The sequence below is a fragment of the Anthonomus grandis genome, chromosome 4 (assembly GCF_022605725.1).
Source record: "Anthonomus grandis grandis chromosome 4, icAntGran1.3, whole genome shotgun sequence".
NCBI lineage: Eukaryota > Metazoa > Arthropoda > Insecta > Coleoptera > Curculionidae > Anthonomus > Anthonomus grandis.
Window position 1 is genome coordinate 8589499 of NC_065549.1, and position 20134 is coordinate 8609632.

The 20134-nt window shown below is 30.7% G+C and overlaps 1 protein-coding gene across 6 annotated transcripts in view; it reads right to left on the reverse strand.

Moving 5' to 3' along the window:
* LOC126734957 (cordon-bleu protein-like 1) overlaps nucleotides 1-20134 on the reverse strand; it is a 68436-nt gene that overhangs the window by 7981 nt on the left and 40321 nt on the right. Inside the window, exons 1-6 of one of the 6 annotated variants that reach the window (XM_050438816.1) lie at nucleotides 17917-18048; nucleotides 12926-13137; nucleotides 11218-11455; nucleotides 10488-10745; nucleotides 4630-4770; nucleotides 237-923 (exon numbers count right to left, since the gene is read on the reverse strand). In XM_050438816.1, the coding sequence (XP_050294773.1) occupies nucleotides 237-923; nucleotides 4630-4770; nucleotides 10488-10745; nucleotides 11218-11455; nucleotides 12926-13018 (1417 nt within the window). In that variant the 5' untranslated portion in view covers nucleotides 13019-13137; nucleotides 17917-18048. Of the gene's footprint in view, nucleotides 1-236; nucleotides 924-4629; nucleotides 4771-10487; nucleotides 10746-11217; nucleotides 11456-12925; nucleotides 13138-17557; nucleotides 17751-17875; nucleotides 18049-20134 lie in introns of those variants that run through there. The other 5 variants (XM_050438814.1, XM_050438815.1, XM_050438813.1 and 2 more) reach the window with 5 other exon arrangements.

Below are 20134 nucleotides of genomic sequence, written 5' to 3' on the forward strand. Positions count from 1 at the left end.
GGAGTCTTGGTGGTTAACAAATACATGACGAATGAGTTTATCAGCGAATTATGTACACGTTTGATTTTCAGGTAGTGGATTTGATTTTGTCATAAATACATCAAAATCCCCTAAGATTTGGACCAAATTCACTACCATCACCATCACCTATAATAGTGATCTGAAACTACTTCTATACATCTAGACACTAAACATGACAATAACAAGAAAGTTACAGTAGAAGAAAGTAAACATGCCTGTATCAGATGTATCACCAGCCACCCATACATTTCTCACTCCGGTCGAACTGCAAGATATCGAATCCAGCTCCTCATAGTTTTTCCACTTTTTCCATTCGTAATGTCCTAAGCCCGGTGCATGCTCACTTATGCAACTGCGTAGACTCGCAAAGGAATTATCGCGATTCATGTACGGATTAACAGCTTCTTCGACAATATCAGAATTAGCATCTGTAGAACTGATCGTGCTGGCAGTCTCAGAACCCGTTTTGAAATCTCGTCTTTTATCTTTAGGAGTTTTTGGGATCATGCCTATCACTTGAGGAGGTTGGGAGGATAACTCTTTTGAGGCAATTATATCTTGAACCTCTGCAATTTCTTCTTTTTCCTCTACAGCTGGAGGTATATCACCTTTCATTATGAAAGGTCTCATAATTTCCAGGCTGGTAAGAATCTCCTCCATAGAGTAGTCTTCCCCAGGGACATCTTGGGTTTTATGTATATCTACCATAGAAGCTCCTTTATTATCTACAAAAGTTTCTTGCTGTAGAACTTCTATAAGGGAATCGTTTTCCTCGTAACTCCCATATGACGTGAATACTGCACTTCTTGGTCTATCACTCGGCGACTTCTTTCTCGGCTTGGGTTTGGGTGGTATTGGGAGGGTATGGGGTTGAGCGGTAAAGTCCGTCACCTCAGAAAACTCTAGCATGCAAAATACAAAAGCTGATTAGTGTGCAAAAGGAAAAATACGGGTTTTTCCATAAGTGTTAAGGTGCATTATGGTTAGTTTATAAAGCTGAAGCGGGGTTAATAATACATGAGCAGATCAGTAGAAAATGATCCTTATAAGACCTTGGAAGATGAGGATATTTTTTTAAAGCAGGCAAGAAGATGTTGATAAAATGAAATCATATGGTGATGGAAAATTATTAAGAAGTGACTTATCTGAAGCACATGATTAGATGTGTTGAGAATTTTTAGTTTATTGCAGAAACTTCTAATTTACCTAAATTGATAATGCTGAGGATACTGTTTAACTTTATGATATTTCATCAGTCGATAATTCAGCTTAAAAAGAAGAAACCTAAAAAGTATTCATTAAACTTATTAAAATCAGCAATGAATATAATGAGTATCCTGAAGAAAATGATAAAAATTTATATGTCAGTGATGTAGATCATATTTCTTCTTTTGCATGAAAAACTTGATGAAAATTAGGTTAAACCAAGTCAAATAATTTTATTTTTAAGTTCAGGCAAAGAACCTTTATCTTATCATTTTCAATTAATTATTTTGGAATACTAATAAAACGTTTCTCTGATTTACTGGACATTCAGTGGAAATATCTTAATAGGGCATTTATTAGACATATTGAAATCAGCAATGAAAATGGTGAGTATCCTAAAGAAATTGAAAAAAAAGCATAAATCAGTGATGTAGATCATATTTCTTCTTCTGCATCTAATAATGAATTTAATGAAAATTAGGTTGACCGTACTTAACTAATTTCATTTTTAAGTTCGGTGAAAGAAACTTAGTTAGAAACAATGCTGACGACACTTCTCAACTATGTCTTAGTGTAATGAAGCAAAACATTCCAATAAGTTGTTTGGTTCAACGTTGAATGTTGAACAATAATTGCAAATCTTGATAGAACTCGATGAAGATGAATTGATTCATTAAAATATTGAAGGTAAACTTAGTAACTATACAGCTGGCCGTATAGATTCTGCTAAAAATTTTGCATATTATTAAGCAGTAAAATTCTTGCCACTGTATGACATTCTCCATCTTGTTAATAGGAAAAGGTCTGAATTACAATTGAACAAAATCATTTGTTTATTGGAATACTCAAGAGATACGACTAGTAAAGATGTAGATAATAATGGATTGTCTTTGTGATTCACTGGACACTCAATGGCACACTCTTAAAGTAGAAAATTATTCCAAAGAACTGACTGAATATCAGAACACTTTTCCATAAAGAGCTACTTATGAATACTGAACACAATATAAAAAGGCTTTAATATCTTCTGGTGCCATTGAAGACATTCTAGTCGAACGAATGCAGAATAATTTAGCTTTCTCCTTGTGAGTGATCTTATGAATATTAACTAATTAATTTGGAATATTAAAGGAACGTTTCTCTGATATACTGGACATTTACTGTAAATCTTTTAATAGAAATCAGCAATGCAAATAGTAACTATCTCAAACAAACTGAAAAAACTTCATATATCAATGATGTAGGTTATAGTTCTTCTGCATCTGATGAAAATTAGGTTAAGTTATTTCTAAATTAATTTCATTTTGAAGTTCGGTCAAAAAAACTTAGTGAAAGCTGAAGATACTTACCAATTTTGTCTTGGTGTAAAGAAGCAAAAAATTCCAATAAGTTCTTTGATTGTTACTTGTGTTGAACAGTAATCGCAAATGTTGATAAAACTGGATGAAGATGAGTTGATTCATTAAAATTTTAATGGGAAACGTAATGACTATACAGCTAGTTGTATAGATTCTGCTAAATATTTTACAGCTGCCGAGTCAAGTTCTTATCATTATATGATTTTTTCCACCTTAAAACTATCAATTGGACGTACATCTGTGAAGTACAATTGGACGAAGTCATTTTATTGCCTTATTGGAATACTTAAGAGATACAACTAATAAACATGTATGTCATAAAAGCTGAACATTGATGACTTAAAAACTAGTCTTATCATTTACAATTAATTAATAGAACATGTATCTGATTTACTGGACATTCAACGGTAATCTCTTAAAGTGAAAGATTATCCCATAGAACCTACTAAATACTAAAAGACAGTGAATATCTGAGTAATGTTGGAGATAATATAACAAGAACTTACAAGACTTTCATTATACATTGCTTCAATATCTTACATTGCCATTAAAGAGATTTTATTCGAACGAATAGAGAATCCTTAATCTCTTCCCTTGTAAGTGGTGTTATCATTTGCAATTAATTAGTTTCGAATATTACTGGAACGTTGGCAATGGCAATCTTTTATAGTAAAAAATTATCCTAAAGAACTTACTGAATACCAGAAGACTTTTCAGTGAAGAGCTACTAAGTAATATTGAACCCAATGTAACAATGAACTGAATGGCTTTTATTATACACTGCTTCAATATTCTTATATGATTCTATTTGAACGAATGTAGAATCCTTCATCTCTTTCCTTGTAAGTGATCTTATCATTTGCAGTTAATTAATTCGGAACAATAATGGACCATATTTCTAATTCACTAGACATTCAATGGCAATGATGAATACCAAAACACTTTGCAGTGAAGAGCTACTAAGTAATGTTGAATCCAATGTAACAAGGATTGATTTTCCTGAATGATTTTCATTATACATTGCTTCAATATCTTCTAGTGCGACTGAAAATACTCTATTTAAACAAATATCAAATCCTTCATCTCTCCCTTTAGCCTATAAAACCATTTTAATGTAATCTGCTGATTAGCAACCAATAAACCAAACAAGCTAAGACATTTTATATAAACTCGCTGCTTTTACTAACAATAATTCTATCCAACTTAGAAATGAACTGTTTCCAGTTTTCGTCGTCTGGTGACTTAGTCATCACCCTATTGGGTGACACCTCTATGGATCTCTTGCTACTCTTAAGTTTCATAGAAGAACATTTTTCTTTAATCTGATGCCCCAGAGTAACTTCCACTGGCTTATTGAGTTTTCTGGTTGAAGCCAGTCTCCTTCTGGACCCTTTGGCGGGAGTAATGTTGTAGGCTTCAAGCACTGGAGGTTTAAAGTCGTAATTCTCTATACGTGAATTCATGTTCTCGTCGTTCATGGAAAAAGTCCTGGTTATGGCATTTTTGTTTGATAGAACCTCTTTGGAGTTTTGTATAGTTACAAGGGATGTGCAAGAGTTTGTTTTAAAATTGTTGGCATTGCAGTCCTGTGAAAGACTATTCCAATTGGAAGCGTTATTCAATTCATTAGAATCCTTCTGAATTGCGGAGAAATCTGGGTCAGATTCATCAATGATTGTATCGAGATCTGTTACAGGATGGTCATTTTGACTCAAATCAAGCATGGAGTAAGCAAATTTTCTTCTAAGAGTATTGAGATCTTCCTTCTCAACGCTTAGAGAGTTAAACTCTTCTTCAATTTCCAACTGGCACACCCCCTGCTCTGCAATCACAACTGTTTCAGATCCCACACGTTCATCTTGATAAATACGACCCAAAGTGGTGGTACCTCTTGGAGATGACACGCCTTTTTTCCTTCTAAAAGCATTTCTAAGCGTCCGGATAGTTTTCCCGATAGTGAAAAACCGTTTTTTGACCAGCTTGTTTGGTTTTTTGGTTTTGACATGCACGTGTGGTGAGTTATGTGGAGTGGAGGGTGTCTTACCTGGCTGGATGGTGCTATCGGGTTGACTAGCAACTACTACGGGACTAGGTTGTGATGGTTGGGCCACTACTGAACTGGGTGGTGTTACTGATGGGCTTGGTACCGCGGGTGGGGGAGGGGGAGCAGCTTTCTTTCTTCGACCTAAAAGATTAAAAATATATTAGAATTAAATCAGATTTTTTAATGGAGCTTCTTAGTTTAACGGGTGTGGTTAGGAAAGTTTTCTTAATGCTCAGATAATAATCAGAAAATAATAATCAGATATTTTGTGTCGCAGTTTTCTGGTTTTTGAGATATTGAACATGGATATGGAAATTGTTATCTTTAGTAACAGACCATGGCCGAAAATGTCTGTAGGTCTAAGAGTTTTCATAGAAACTCTTAACACTCTGAATTAACGTTGTAGAAAAGTATTTTGAACAGAGGTTTTTGAAATATTGGATTTTTCACACCCTACCGTTAAATGCAAAAAATTGAATAATGAAAACGCTTATGGGTTAGTATTACTAGTTAGTAGCTCTCTTTTCCAGCTCTATTATGTGTACTTTATATACTTTTTCCCATATATAAATAATAAACTAAGAAACAATGCAGAAATTCATTACTTACCAAACTTTGAAATTAGTTCAGACACGTTTCAGGGTATCAATATAAATAATCGAAATTTAAAAAATTTACTTAATAAAAAGAGACGAAAGTATATCGCACGCAGACTTCCTTATGGACCAAATAAGGTAGCGACTACCGTTTGCGTCGCAAAAGAAGCTAAATATTCGAACGCGTTTGCCTTTAAGAACCACTTTGTATCGACTGAACCCAAGGGAATCTGTGAACCAGTTTTTACGGGCCAATCTTGAAACCTACGTAAACTAATTTCAACCTACACCGCGAATTCTTTTTTAATTTAAATCAGTCGCGGATAAAATGTATTAATTATGTATGTAGATGACATCTATGTTGATTTTGCTTTGTTTTATTTGATCTATTATACAGAGTGTATTTGCTAAATGAAATAAATGCTATAATATAAATGGGGTAATTGAAAAAATGCTAAGACATGTCTATAGGTATTTTTACTTGCCTTTTTTTTTTCAACAAAGAAAAATTATACAAAGTGTGTTTTGTAGCAGTTGCCAATATTACCTTTCTTATTTTTAACGGGATACCCTGTATATTACCCGATTTTTGAATTCTTCAGAACATTCATAACATATTTCATGTATAATGTCTTATAACAATTTTCGACTCTTTCGGAAATATTAAGCGTTTTTCGATTTATTGCAAAAATTTATTACACACTTAATATTTATTTTCCATTTTATTTTTGATAATTGGGAAGTAAACATTTCAAAAAACGTTCTTACTGATACGGGAGTAAAAAAATAAATAAATAAACTTGCATTCTTTACTCTGGATGCTTGGCCTTGGAAATTATTGTCTGTCAGCAATAGTCATCAGTGTCATAGTCATTTGAATTTCGTTAACTGCTTATCAGAAGAATGATCTATTTAACAGAAATACACAAAATGATAATTTTACAGTTGATTTCGTTATAGAGATAACCCACGGACATAAATGCAGGTTGCTCGCTTCCATGAAAAATTTCCCAATTTTCCTCCTATATCCCAAGGAGCGATTAGTAATATAGGAAAGCATTTTCGCGAGCTTGGGTATGTAAGACATAATAAAAAGACAGCTGCGAATGCAATAAGTGATGATACCAAATTGGACATTATGCTTGGGTTTGAGAAAAATTCAGATACTTCTGTCGAAAAAGCAGCGCCAATGTTCGATGTTCGATGTAGGAAGAATGGATTTTTGTAAACAAATGATGGCAAAGTTAGATAACAATGAGATCCAATCAGAGCATGTTTTGTTTTCTGATGAATGCACCTTTACACTTATTGGTCTAAAGAAAATGGATAACAGAATAACATACTCACTGGACGACAGAATAAAATACCAAACACACTAAAAAAGTCAATGTTTGGCCAGAAATTATTGGAGATGATATCATAGGTTCCTTGTATATCGATGGCAATTTGAATGGTGATAATTATTTAACACTGTTCTAAAATAATGTTGTACCAACTTTGAAAAACCATTCCAAATTCAATTCGAAATTCGTGGATGGGAGATGAAGATCGAAAGAATGGCCAGAACGATCCCCTGATCTGATTTATCATTAGACTTCTTTTTTAAGGAGAATCTACAAAACTAAATCCGTCTACTTGGCACACTTAAAAAAGACAACGGTTACGAGTAGGTCGGTTATAGCTGAGATGTTGAGTATCGTTAGAAGAAATTTCTATTTAAGATTAGAATATTGTCAGGTTCGTGGTGGTCATATTCAACATGTAGGAAACATTGACATTCATGTCTTTTTATTGTTTATTTGAAAGATAAACAGTATTACTTATTAGTTTTTTGTAATGGATTCATGTAACCAAATAATTTTTTGCAATAATTCGAAAAACACTTGATATCTCCGGTAAAGGACATTGTACATGAAATAGGTCTAGAATATTCTGAAAACACCAAGAATTTAGTAATATACAAGGTGTCTCATTTAAAATAAAAGAGTTGATATTGACCACTGTTACATAACACACACCGTGTATATTTTTTTTGTTGAAAAAAATAGGCACGTAAAAATACCAATTGACGTATTTGAGCGTTTCTTCGAAAATGTCCCTATTTATTTATTATGGAATTTATTCCATTTGGCTGATACATATTGTATAATTTTGCTGTATATAGTTAAAAACGGCCACTGTAAATGTCATAAAAGTTGATAAAATGATCTTTCTCCAAGCAGGTTTTCAGTCATCAAATTTTCTATTTAAAGTACTAGTCAATCTGACCACTTTGAGTCAAATTTTTAATCAATTGGGTCAAAATGATCGATATATTTTCATTTATTTCTAATAAACCTAAAATAATTTGTCATATAATTATGGCTATTAAATTACTCTAATTGTTATAATGATGAAAGTCACATTATATTTTAAACGTGACTTAAGATATATATCAAATAAGGCTTCAAATTTTACCATTTTATGTGGATGTATCTATTAATTAAAAAAATTTTAAATTACTGATTTTGTGGTCTAAAATTTAACTATTTTATGACCTCTTGACTAAAAAAAAGAAATTATGGTTTAACGATAGCTTGACATTCACAACAAATATGGCCTAAATTTAAATTTATTGGCTAAAAAACTTGAAATTTAGCAGTAAGAATTTACGGCTTCAACAATGGCTTCAAACTTATAGCAAATATGGCTTTAAATTTTTCATTTAAACATATAAATTAATGTTTTCTTAAAACTAACATTTGACTTTATTAGCAAGAGCCTAAGGATGGCTCAATTATCAAATAACCATCTTTATTGATCAAGAAAATCCGAAATTATGGCTTAATGATAACTTGAGATTTACAAGAAATATGGCCTAAATTTGACTTTATTGGCCAAAAACTTGAAATTTAGCAGTAAGAATTTATGGCTCGAACAATGGCTTCAAACTTTTAGCAAATATGGCTTTAAATTTTTTATTTAAATATATAAATTAATGTTTTCTTAAAACTAACATTTGACTTTATTAGCAAGAACCTAAGGATAGCTCAATTATCAAATAACCATCTTTATTGACCAAGAAAATCCGAAATTATGACTTAATGTTAATTATTTTTTTCGTATTTTACTAAATGACACCCAAATCAAATATCATAAAAGTCTCTGTACAATTCTTGCAGATTTAATAAAAGAGAGCCATAATCTATTAAGTTATGCATATTCTAATATTTTTTTATTAAAGAATTGTTCTTTTTTACGTACTCTATAATTAATTAAAAATTTTCATCAATATAAAATAAAAAGAGAATCGCATCCCATTAAGTTATGCTTATATTTATTTTTTTAATAATTTATCTTGGTGTATCTCTTTTATCACTAGAAGAATGATTTTATTACCCGAAAAAACGAAATGATGGCTAAATAATGAAATATCTTTTTTACGGCTTAAATATTAGTTACTTTATGACCTTATTAACCACAAAAATCACAAAGCCCTTAAAACCACAAAAGTCCATATTACGTCTTGCCTAAAATTTTATATTTCAAGACCGATTTTTATTACCAAAATTTTTACCCTTACTATAGAGATATATTATCTAGAAGTGAAATACAAATTATGGCTTTAAATTATATAAGACAATAACCATTCTGTATTTTATGGCTATTAGATGCGACTTGAATGCTGACCAAAAAAAAATTTAATAACCACAAATAACTGATAATATAGTACTTGGTGATCTAAATGGTAGAATTGGTCGGAGGACGAGACTGATCGAAATGTGTCAACAGAATTTAGTAAGAGGAACAAATTGATATTTCAGACATAATGACATTCATACATACGCATGGATATAATATAAAAGAAACCATAATTCTGTCATTGACTATCTAATCGTAAGACAAAATACGATGTTACGAATAAATGACGTACGAACATATAGAGGACCTACTTGCAGTTCAGACCATTAGTCAAAGCAAAAGTGCTAGTTTCATTAAGATCTCAGAAGTTCACCGATAATAAGAAACAAAGAAGTGCAAAAATAACCAAACAATATAATGTAAGCAATCTATTTATTGAAAGTACCCGAATTCGTACCAAAACAGACTAGGCGAGTAACTTCTTATGACAGTACACCAACAACCTGAAGACAAAGTATATTAAAACATAGTGAACAGGGCTCCAGAAGAAAAGGGCGAACTAAAAGTTGCACAGCGTAATAAAAACTATGGTGGAACGATGAGATTAAAGAATTGGTACATCAAAAAAAAAAAACTATAACAAAAATGGTTGAGCACCCAGCACCAGAAAGCCGGAGACCAAAAGTTAAAAATTAAAAGAACAACCAGAAGGACTATAAGTATAGTAAAGAAAGAGATGTGGGATAAAAAGTGTGGGGAAAATCAACACCTATATAGGCAGAAAAAATGCTCAATCCTAGATATTCATGAAAAACTTAAAGTCTTGCGACTCAAAAAATAAGGCAAATGTCCGAATTATACCCACAAAGAAAAAAAAGGACCGATCGTTATCAAAAGCTGTTGACTGAAAACAGCGAAGAAAATTTGTTGAACACACCTACATATGTAATAGTAAAGGGCGATACAATTATCGTCTATATTGACCAAATCAACAATGCATCGGGATACAGGTCCCGGAGGAATTCCCGCTGAGCTAACCAACTGTGGGCCAGAAAAACTGTTTCAACAAATCACTTGCCCTCAAAAACTGACCTCAAAGGCCTTCAAAAACTGTTTTAACAAGCAATACTTCTAAATGGGGATCTTGTCCCTGCAGAATGGAAAGAGACATATATATCGACCATCCATAAGGAAGGGAATAAACTGGAATGTTCGAAATACAGAGGTATATCTGTAATCAGTACCATGGGTCATCTGTATGGAAGTGTAATCCAGGATCTCTTTGTACAGGAATATATGAAAGAAGAAGAAGAACAGTCAGGATTTCGAGCTAAAAGAATGTATACGGATAATATGTTCTGCTTAAAACAAGTTATAGAAAAAAAGTCAGCAGTCGACCAAGAAATTCATCTTATGTTCATAGATATGCAGAAAGCCTATGATACAGTTCCTGTCAAGAAGTTATGAAAGTTTTACAAGAAACCAATCTTAGTCACTCTATTACAAAAGCTCTCAAAAACCTGTACGATAGAACATCGTCAAGAGTGTTTAGAGAAGTTCCCGGTAAATAACAGTTTACGTCAAGGCTACCATGCACCACCTACGTTGCTTAAGATCTATGTATCGCTCCTTTTAACTTACCTCCAACCAAACTGGTTGTAGACCTCGAATGGCCGGCCATACTATTCAAATTCGAAGTGCCCTGGTGTGATGTCGAATCTCCAACGAAAGCTGACTTGGGTCGAGCTCTCGGTAGTGATGCGTTAGCGCAATGTTCACTCAAAATGGACGCCTCGTGGTATCCAGAACTATCACTGCTATTCCGGGAATGGCAGATAGTTACTCCGTTCTCGCTTGGTTTTCTGGAAGCCGGGTTTAAGGGTTCTTCTACTGGAAGCACTATGGACAAAAAAGATTAATTTAAAGTTTGTTTTCTTTTGAGTTTTGTATACAATTTAGCAAGTAAAAACATATTAAGCAGAAATATACAAGATTTGATAAAAAGAAGGAAACTTCTTTTATACTTTTAAAACTTTTTTTGCTTAGAATTAAATGCCCTTTTTATGATCTATATTTATTAAAAATCCGAGGGATATTATGGCTGTTTTTATCCTTGACCTGTACAGTGTTCCAATATTTTCTTTAACTAATAAAAATTTACATGTCTCAAAAACTGGTGAAAGATCTTTTAAAAAATCTTGATATTTTCTGTACAGGACAGTTAAGCGCATGCTCCTGTCCTGTTTCGTCTTTAAGCATTGAGTTTCATTAAGAAATCGTAAAGACCCATGTTAAATTCTTCAGCAATCCCCAAGGTAAAAAATAACTAATTTAAAATCCTTAGTACTCCTCTAGATATAGTCATACATACCAGGTACTGGTTTAACTTCTTCTTCTTTAACCGGTTCTGTTACTTGTATCTGTGGGGGTTTTGGTGCTGGCCGTCTCTTTCTTTGTGGGGGTTTTGGCCTGTCCGGTGGTGGATCGTTCTTCGGTGGAGCCACTATCGGGGGATGTTGAACAACGGGGGGTGTAACCGATCTGGCATCCTCGCTGTGTGATGGTGATATCGAACGGTTGTCGCTTGATATTGATCCTGAGACAGTGCTCTAAATTAAATTTAAAATATGTTTAATTACTTGTTAATTAAATTATATAATTTCTTTAAAAAAATACAGGATAAAAGAGAATTATTTATTAATACTTTATCCTAACTGAAAAGAATTTTAAAAACCATGTAATTATAGTTCGATGCAATAATAATTTAGATTAAGGATTGTACTTTGTAATAGGATCAGTTACCTAGTGTAATATAATCTGTAAATTACAAATAAATGAATAAATAAATTTCGGTAACTGTTTCACTTTTTAATTCTGAATCAATTGTTCTAATATTAAAGTTGAAGGACTCTACAATATTTACAAATATCGAGATTATTTTGTAAAATGTCATTAAAACAATTAAACATACGTATTTTTACTACTTTACGTGTAGAGATATCATTATCTATATATTAACATTATTCAAACAGTTAAAGTATTCACAAACTTATAATTTAGTTTAATATTAACCTAGTTTAATGAAAAATAATAATACGTAATATTTAAACAATGTGCTTTATTTTCTCTTATTCTCTATTTAAATTATTTTATGCATAACTTAATAGGACATGATATGCGCTTTCTAATTAATCTTGTTTGCTTTAGTATATTTCCCTGTAAGAGAGCTAATAATGCAATTATATTTATTCTCCTATGTTGTCCTTATATACAAGAGTCTTAAAAAAGTATATATTTAGAGTTAAATTTTTATTTTTTTTTCTAATTTCCAATTCGAGTTAAACTATCCATTAAACTTTATCGGATACACCTGCTAAATGAAGCAGAATAATCAATAAGCAATTATTGGATACTTTACTGCTTTATAGTGGCTTTCAAACTATTTGCTATAAAACAAGGGACAAAAAGGGGGAAAACAGAGATATGGGACATGGCTTTGAAGTATCAAAAGAGCATACTATTTCTTTTTTTTCTCATACGAAAATTATTAAAAAAAATATATTGTGGCCTTAAAATCCAGAACAAATATTTTTTCTTTAAATAATATTAGGAAGAGCTTAAAAATTAATAAGAAGCTTTTAATAACAGGGATTTAATTGGCTCTAAGATTTCAGAAATTGTATCAGAAATTGTGTAGAATCCAAAAAAGATTTTAGGAAGGGTTAGAAAAATAGTCCAAAAAATGGATTTTTAATTCATTTATATCGTTAAAAAAACAGGAATTTAGTTGGCCGTAAAATTACAAAAATTGTAGACATTCTATTAAGTAATAAAATTTGTGATAACAGTGGATGAATGACAGTAAAATAATAAAAACAGAAAAAACTGTTAAACTAGGCATTTTTAGGTTCGACTCTGATTAGTTGTATTTTGCCTAGAATAAAGCAAATTTTTACTTAACTAAAGGAATATACCTTAAATTTTAATTAAAAAAAAAACAATAAAGGCCCCTAACTTTACTTCGTAGTCGCACACTAAAACTATATACATATTTTCCTATAAGTATCTTAAGAACTTACCGGTTTTCCACGTTTATGTCCAAAAATAAGGTTAAAAACTCCGCCGGTTTTATTGTTTATATGTTTTCGTTCCTCCTCTTTCCTTAAAGCCATTATATCAGCCGTAGAAAAAGCCCTATTTAAATTTATCGAGTTTTTGTGAACGACGTATATCTCCGTTATCTGGTAGTCACTTAATGTCAGCTTCGGATCCAATATTTCATCGAGATTTTCTAGAAAGGATTTACAATTTAGTTTCTAAGATAAAACTGACAGTTTAAGAGTGAAGGGATGCGTTTGATATATTAGATGATATCGTCATATTTAAAGTCTAGGGAGTTCTTTATATTATAACTAAACATTGTTTTAAAATACTTTTCAAATTCGTATATTATAGTGATAATACTATATTAAGTTATGACTAATATGGTGAACGTATTAGCACCTTCCAGGAACATACTTAAGGATATAGCCAGTACATATTGATAACATTATTAGAACCTTTAAAAAAATAAACATTATAAGAATTTCATGGAAATATTGCTTAATATGAGGCATCAGCCCTGAATAGAATAAGAAAATATTGTTTTTCGTTAAATTTAAAATTGATGTACTCAGTTTAATAAATTTTTAAAAGCATTTTGCACTGGGAAAAAATGAGAGCACTTTGAAAATTCGGAAAAACTCATTTTTTGACCTCGTTTTTTAGCACAAAAATGGACAACCATGCGAATGGTCTCATTGCATTCGGGACAAAACTAAGTCAAAACCGTTAAAATTTTCCCGATGGTGCCCATAGAAACCGAGATATCGAACTTTAAAGTTTGGGATTTTTCATCCATCATTAAATTTATCCTCCGTATCGAGTTTTTTCACCAAAAATTGATTTTTTTTAAAAGTGACTAGACCAAAAACAACACAAAACCGTTGGAATTTTCCCGATAGTGCCCATAATAAAAGATTCTTGGAAAAAAATTTTTTTTTTAGATATTAAAGAAAACATTTTTTTAATACATTAATTTTTGTAAATATAAGAGGGAGAAAATTGTTTTATAAGAATATTGTATAAAATAGAAGGAGCTAGAATGGCTTAATATAGTTTAGAATACAAAAAAATATTAGAATCTTGATTTTCACTTTTACATTTTTTGAAATAAAAAAAATAAAAGATGATTTATTAAAAAAAATTTTGTGCAAAAATTTAAAAAAAAATGTTTAAATATGAATTATTTTCGAAAATTATTATTTATATATTATAAAAATTATTTCGCATTTTTTTATAAATATATTATTTTATTGTTTTTAATGTATATAAATTGTCTTGCTAGTGTAGAACATACCAAATTTGAGTTGTTTGCAGACGACACGACGATTTATATAACGAGTAAACTGTCATGTAAAAGGGTATAAATAATGATCTGAAACTGATATTTGATTGACTATGTTTTATTAATTAAGTCTATGTTCTGTTTATTTGATAAAAAAACAAAAAACTATTGAATGTTGATCTTAATGACAATAATATAATGATAAATAGGGCGAAAATTGTATATCAGAGTAACATTAAGTATTCAGGAATAATGTTTGACCCTAATAATAATAATAATAATAATAATAATAATAATAATAAATGCCTTTATATTACGAAAATAATTACAAAAGTTATAAACCAAAAATGCGGCGAGATCTAGCCTGGGGCTACGCTATCTAACCGCACTGCTAACTAAACATACAAAAGCATAACAATGTAAATAATAAATTGAATAAGTTTTAAACATTATGAAGAACATACAGAAAAAAAATAAGAAGAGAAGCCTAAAATAGAATTTTGCTTACATCACATGACGTAATTAATTATTAAAATAATTATAATTAGATTATAAAATATAGTTTAATAGTTTATAAAAGAAAGAAAAAAGTAATAAGTAAGTAATTAGTGATATAACTTAGAATGAAATGAAATATATTTTTTATATTTTAGTTATTAGTTCGCAGTGTTAGAAAAGTAAGATTTGACAGCTTTTCGAAATAAGACAGCCGAGGTTTTAGCTTTAAGGTTATTTGGCAATGAATTATATACCTTAACCGCGCTATAACTGAAAGACCCTTGGAATTTGGAAGTTCTATGATTTGGTATCAAAAGGTTTGCAGAGTGGCGCATTTCACGGCCATGTATGCTGTTATGACTGGATGATTTGTCATATAGATATTGGGGAAGTTTAATATGGAGTACCTTATAAACAAGAGCAGCCATATTGATTTTATTCCAAATTCAACCAGCCAGAGGCAATAAATAACAGGGTGACGTGATCAAATTTTCTTCTATCGTAGCAAAACTTTAGGCAAGCATTTTGTAGCTTTTGTAGGCTTAACTTGTCCTTTTGAGCAAGAGTTGGCCAGAAGAGTACACTACCATAGCTTATTAAAGAGAGAACCAACGAATCACTTAATTTGAGTTTAACATCAGAAGATAAAATATCTTTATGCATGTATAGAATTTTCAATTTATAATAGGCTTTTTGTAAAATACTGGAAATATGTTTTACAAAATTAAGCTGATTATCAAGAAGAATGCCTAAGTTTCTTTCGCAGTCAGATGGTTGTATAATATTTCCATCGATAATAACATGTAAATTCAAATGATAAGATTAAGGCATTCCAAGAAGTAATAGCTTAGATTTAGTACCGTTGAGAGCCAGCTCATGAAAATTAGACATCTGTACAATTTGATTTAAATCGGTATTAATGCGTGCTAAGCCAGTATTCAGTTCATTTATCGGAAAAGCTGAGTAGAGTTGGACGTCATCTGCATATTGGTGAGACTTGCAGTTATGCAGGAATTCAGAAAAATCACAAGTATAAATCGAAAATAGTAGTGGCCCCAAAATGCTGCCTTGAGGAACTCCCTGATTAATATTTAAATATTCTGAAAAGGTGGAATTTAAGCGCACTCTTTGCTTTCTATTACTTCAGTAATCACAAAGTAGACTCAGCGCCGACTCGTGTAATCCAAAATATTTTAGTTTGGTAAGAAGAAGAGAGTGATCCAGAGTATCAAACGCTTTGCTATAGTCCAGCAGCACTAATGCAGTAACCTCTCTATTATCCAAAGCACTAAAAATATCATCACATATATGCAATAGTGCTGTCGTGGTACCATGCTGCGATCGAAACCCTGACTGAGTAATAGGAATTATGGAATTAAGTCTAAAAAAATCATTTAATTGCATATACATATACAATATTTTAGAAAGGGTTGGCAATATACTTATAGGTCGATAATGAGAAAATTCCGTAGGGGTATTATTTTTTGGGATAGGCAGTAAATCAGCATTCTTCCATTCAGATGGAAATTTTGATAATACAAGTGCTTTATTAATTATAAAAGTTATATAGGGTGTTAAATAAGGAACTAAAAGTGATCATTTTAATGCCCATGCCATCAGAACCAGTTGCAGTAGATTTTATAAATTACGTTTTTTTGGAAAAGAGTTACCATTTCATCAATATCAGTAAAGTTAAATATATTTTGCCAGTTAATTTTTAAAATGTCATTAAGAAAATCTACGAAAACAAAATTTGAATAGTCCCTGTAAGTACGTAAAGACTTTGGTGTATGGGTTTTTTCAAGTTTTAATTTACTTAATACTAAACAATCATCGGATATGTCATCCATATTAATAACCTGCACATCCGTGATTAAGCCAGGAGCCGAAGTAACAAGAACATGAATTAACTTGGCTCCAATGCTTGAAATTCGAGTTGGAGACTGAACCACTTGGGTTAAATTATCTAAAATTTTAAAGGCATGCTGATTATTTTGATATGATTTAGACAAAATCATTGACTTATATATGTAAAATAAATCGATATATAATATCGTACACAACACTTCTCTTGTATAATAGTATAGCTGAATTCCACTTGGAATTCTGTGCAACTTTATCTTATTATTTACCAAAATACAAAAAGTTTAAAAAAATTCAAAACCCAGCTCTAAGAGCGATTCTAAACTGTGATAGATATACATCAATAGATAATATGTTAAATGTTTTAAATATATTTTTTGCTAAACAAAAAAGTTTCCAAGGTATGTTTATGTTTAACTAAAGTAAAAAGATGTACGTAGCTATAGTATTAAAAACAGAAATATATTAAAAAAATCATGAAAAGAGTATATATTAACTTGCCAGTAATTATAAATTATATATTTATTTTGTTTTCATATGGAGCTCTTGGCTAAATAAACGTGTTATTTATTTATTATTATTTTCGTAAATAGTAGGAGGAAATATTGTTTTATACAAATGTTGTATAGAATTGAAAAAGCTATATAAAAAATCTTTAAATATTAAATTTTAGTTGTAAATGGATAAATTTTTTTAAATAAAAAATTTTGAAAAAAAACACATTTTTCTTGCAACAACTAAAAAACATAATTTTTTTAAATGCATTTCTATTGTCCTAAATATGCGGAAAAAAAAACTGTTCAATAAAAATGTTGTAGGGAATAAAAGAAGCTATACAAACAAAAATTAAATATTGAATTAATTATTGATACACTGGAAAAGATTCAGTAAATTAAATAAAAAGTGAAAAGAAAACAATTTGAAATATTTATTTTGATGCAAAAGAACAAACGTAGAATCTTACTGAAATGTAGCTCCTTTTAGTGCCATTCTTGTAACATGGAATGTACCTCCCTCACCTTAATTATTATCTTACACCTCACTATTTAAAAAAAAACACACCTGGTTCAACACATAAAACCACAATAAAAATACATTATTACACTAATGACAATATTAATAAAATAAAATCCTATTTGCACTGATGACCTAACAATTGCGTTGCGCAGGTAGGTAATAAATAAATTCATATCCCCGTTGATCAAATTGTTGTTGTAATTATTTATTATAACTAAATTAATTAGATACGCCCACCTATAGAATCAAATTTGAATCCACTTACAGATAACGCTACACTTTTATACTAAAAAGGCTCTCACTAACATTGAGTTAAAATCACTATAAATTCCGTGGTAATTACGTCACGAGCTTTTATGTACCCAAACTGATAATAAAATCCTTTTTTCAGGTGCCATATAATTTAAATTTTATACAGTTAAAAGACAAAACAACAAGCGCAACCCAAAAGCCAAATCACTAAGGTATTGTCTGCCCGGTAAGATAAGACCGAAGGTAGTTAATAAATAAATGATAAGGTTGTAGTAATTAATGTCAATCAAGTTATTAGCAGTACTACTGCTACAGGGTGTTATCTGATTTGAAATGTGTCCCAGTTGTATTGGAATGAATGCATGTACTTAAAAGCGACGTAATTTATCGATGAATGTTATGGTTTATTAGTTAATGAGGGAAATAGGTATGCCAACAAAATTGTATATACGGAAAAATGGCAATGTGAAAACGCGGTAACTTTAGGGTCATTTGTTTCATATTTTTCTAAATTTTCTTTACTATCACTTGCATATAAGGCTTCAAGTGAATTATGCTTAAATAAAAATATATTGCCCTAAGAACAAAACTGTTTTATTAAGACAGTTAGAGGTTTCATTATTGTAACACAAGTAGGTCTTATAAAATCAATCGATACCTTACACCGATACCGATACCTAAAAAGAAACAATTAGCCTTCGAATTTCACACATTTGGTTAAAAAAACTAGGAGTTTCTAGAGAGAAAATAATTATATCTATAAAAATATAGTTTAAAATTAAAAAAATAGCCTTAGAAGTTAAAAAGAAGTAGGAGCTTCTAGGGTTAAAATGAATATATCTCTGGAACTAATGGGACTAGAGTCTTAAAAATTAAAATACAGATATCCTGATCTATGATCCTCCAATAAAATTACTAAAAACACGTAATTCAGTGTTTTTCACAAAAAAATTTAAAATTGGAAAATTAGTCTTAAAAAAAGAGCTAAAAATTTAAATAAAATTAGAAGCTCCTAGGGACAAAATGATTATATCTCTGAAAGCAATATGGCTAGAGTCTTAACAACTTTAACAAACATTCCTCTAATAAAATCACTAAGCACCTATTCCAGCGTTTTTTCCAAACATTTTTTAAAATTAAGAAATTGGCCTTGTAAGCTGAAAATTGAAAAAAAGAGAGACAAAATTACTATATCTCCAAAACCAATAGAACTAGAGACCTAAAAGATGGGAAAACTTTTTTTTCAAAAAACTCTTAAAATTGAAAATTTGGATTTAAACCCTGAAAAAAAAACTTTTTTTCTAATGATTTCATTTTTCATAGACCAGTATTTCTCCCTTTGCGTTGTATAATTTTAATTGTGCTGCTTCTGCTTTTTTATCTTTTTATGTAGGTTTAATATGTTAGGTAATAGATAAGTGTAATATTTTAGTAATAGTTCTTCAACTTCTTCGCATTTTATTTCATAAAAAGAAGTCTTGATAGGATCCGAAAAGATCTATTTCAGGCATACAAAAATTCTTTCATGATTTATATGTAGTACTTCAATTGTTCTAGGAAATCAACATAAGCAAATGTCTCCTAAAGCTTCCAATTTAGAATTTTTAGCTCCAGGAAATCTACCTTAAACTCCAACACCTCCTGTACTTCAAAGAATATTACTGTACTACTTGAAAAAAATATTTAATATCCTCTGTTTTTCATTCGTTTCCTTCTTTTTCCTCTTTTTTATTTTTTTCTCTCTTCTCGAGTTGTTCTATTAATGGTCCCTATAAAGTTAAAGAGGTCAAAACGTCACTTTAAGAACATTATTCTCAGTTCTTTCTTCAGAATGTATCAGCTTTCTCAGTTTTCTTGTTTAATTTTCTTATTGTTTTTTACTTTATTGCGTATTGCTTATTGCTGCTTTCTGGTGTTTTTTGTCTTTTTGATTGGGAGGCCGTAGAATGTCAATTGAAGCCAGTTTCTCAAGAAATTTACGTAAATTAATTATTTCTTCTAGGCAGTTGAGGAAGAAGGGTAATTTGAACGCCTATAAGCAATACATTTTTTTTGACTCAAAAAGGCCTTGTTGAGGCGCTCTTCACTAGTAGTAGATACCCTATGGTGTCAAGAAGCCTCAAAAACGTCACCTTAGCATTATTTATAAATTTTCTTAAATATGTGTTAGCTTTCTCAATTTTCTTATTGTTTATTCTCTTGTTTTAGTTTCTTTTTTCATTTGGAGCCTTTTAACGTATTAGCTAATATTAAGCTATTATGAATCTGACTG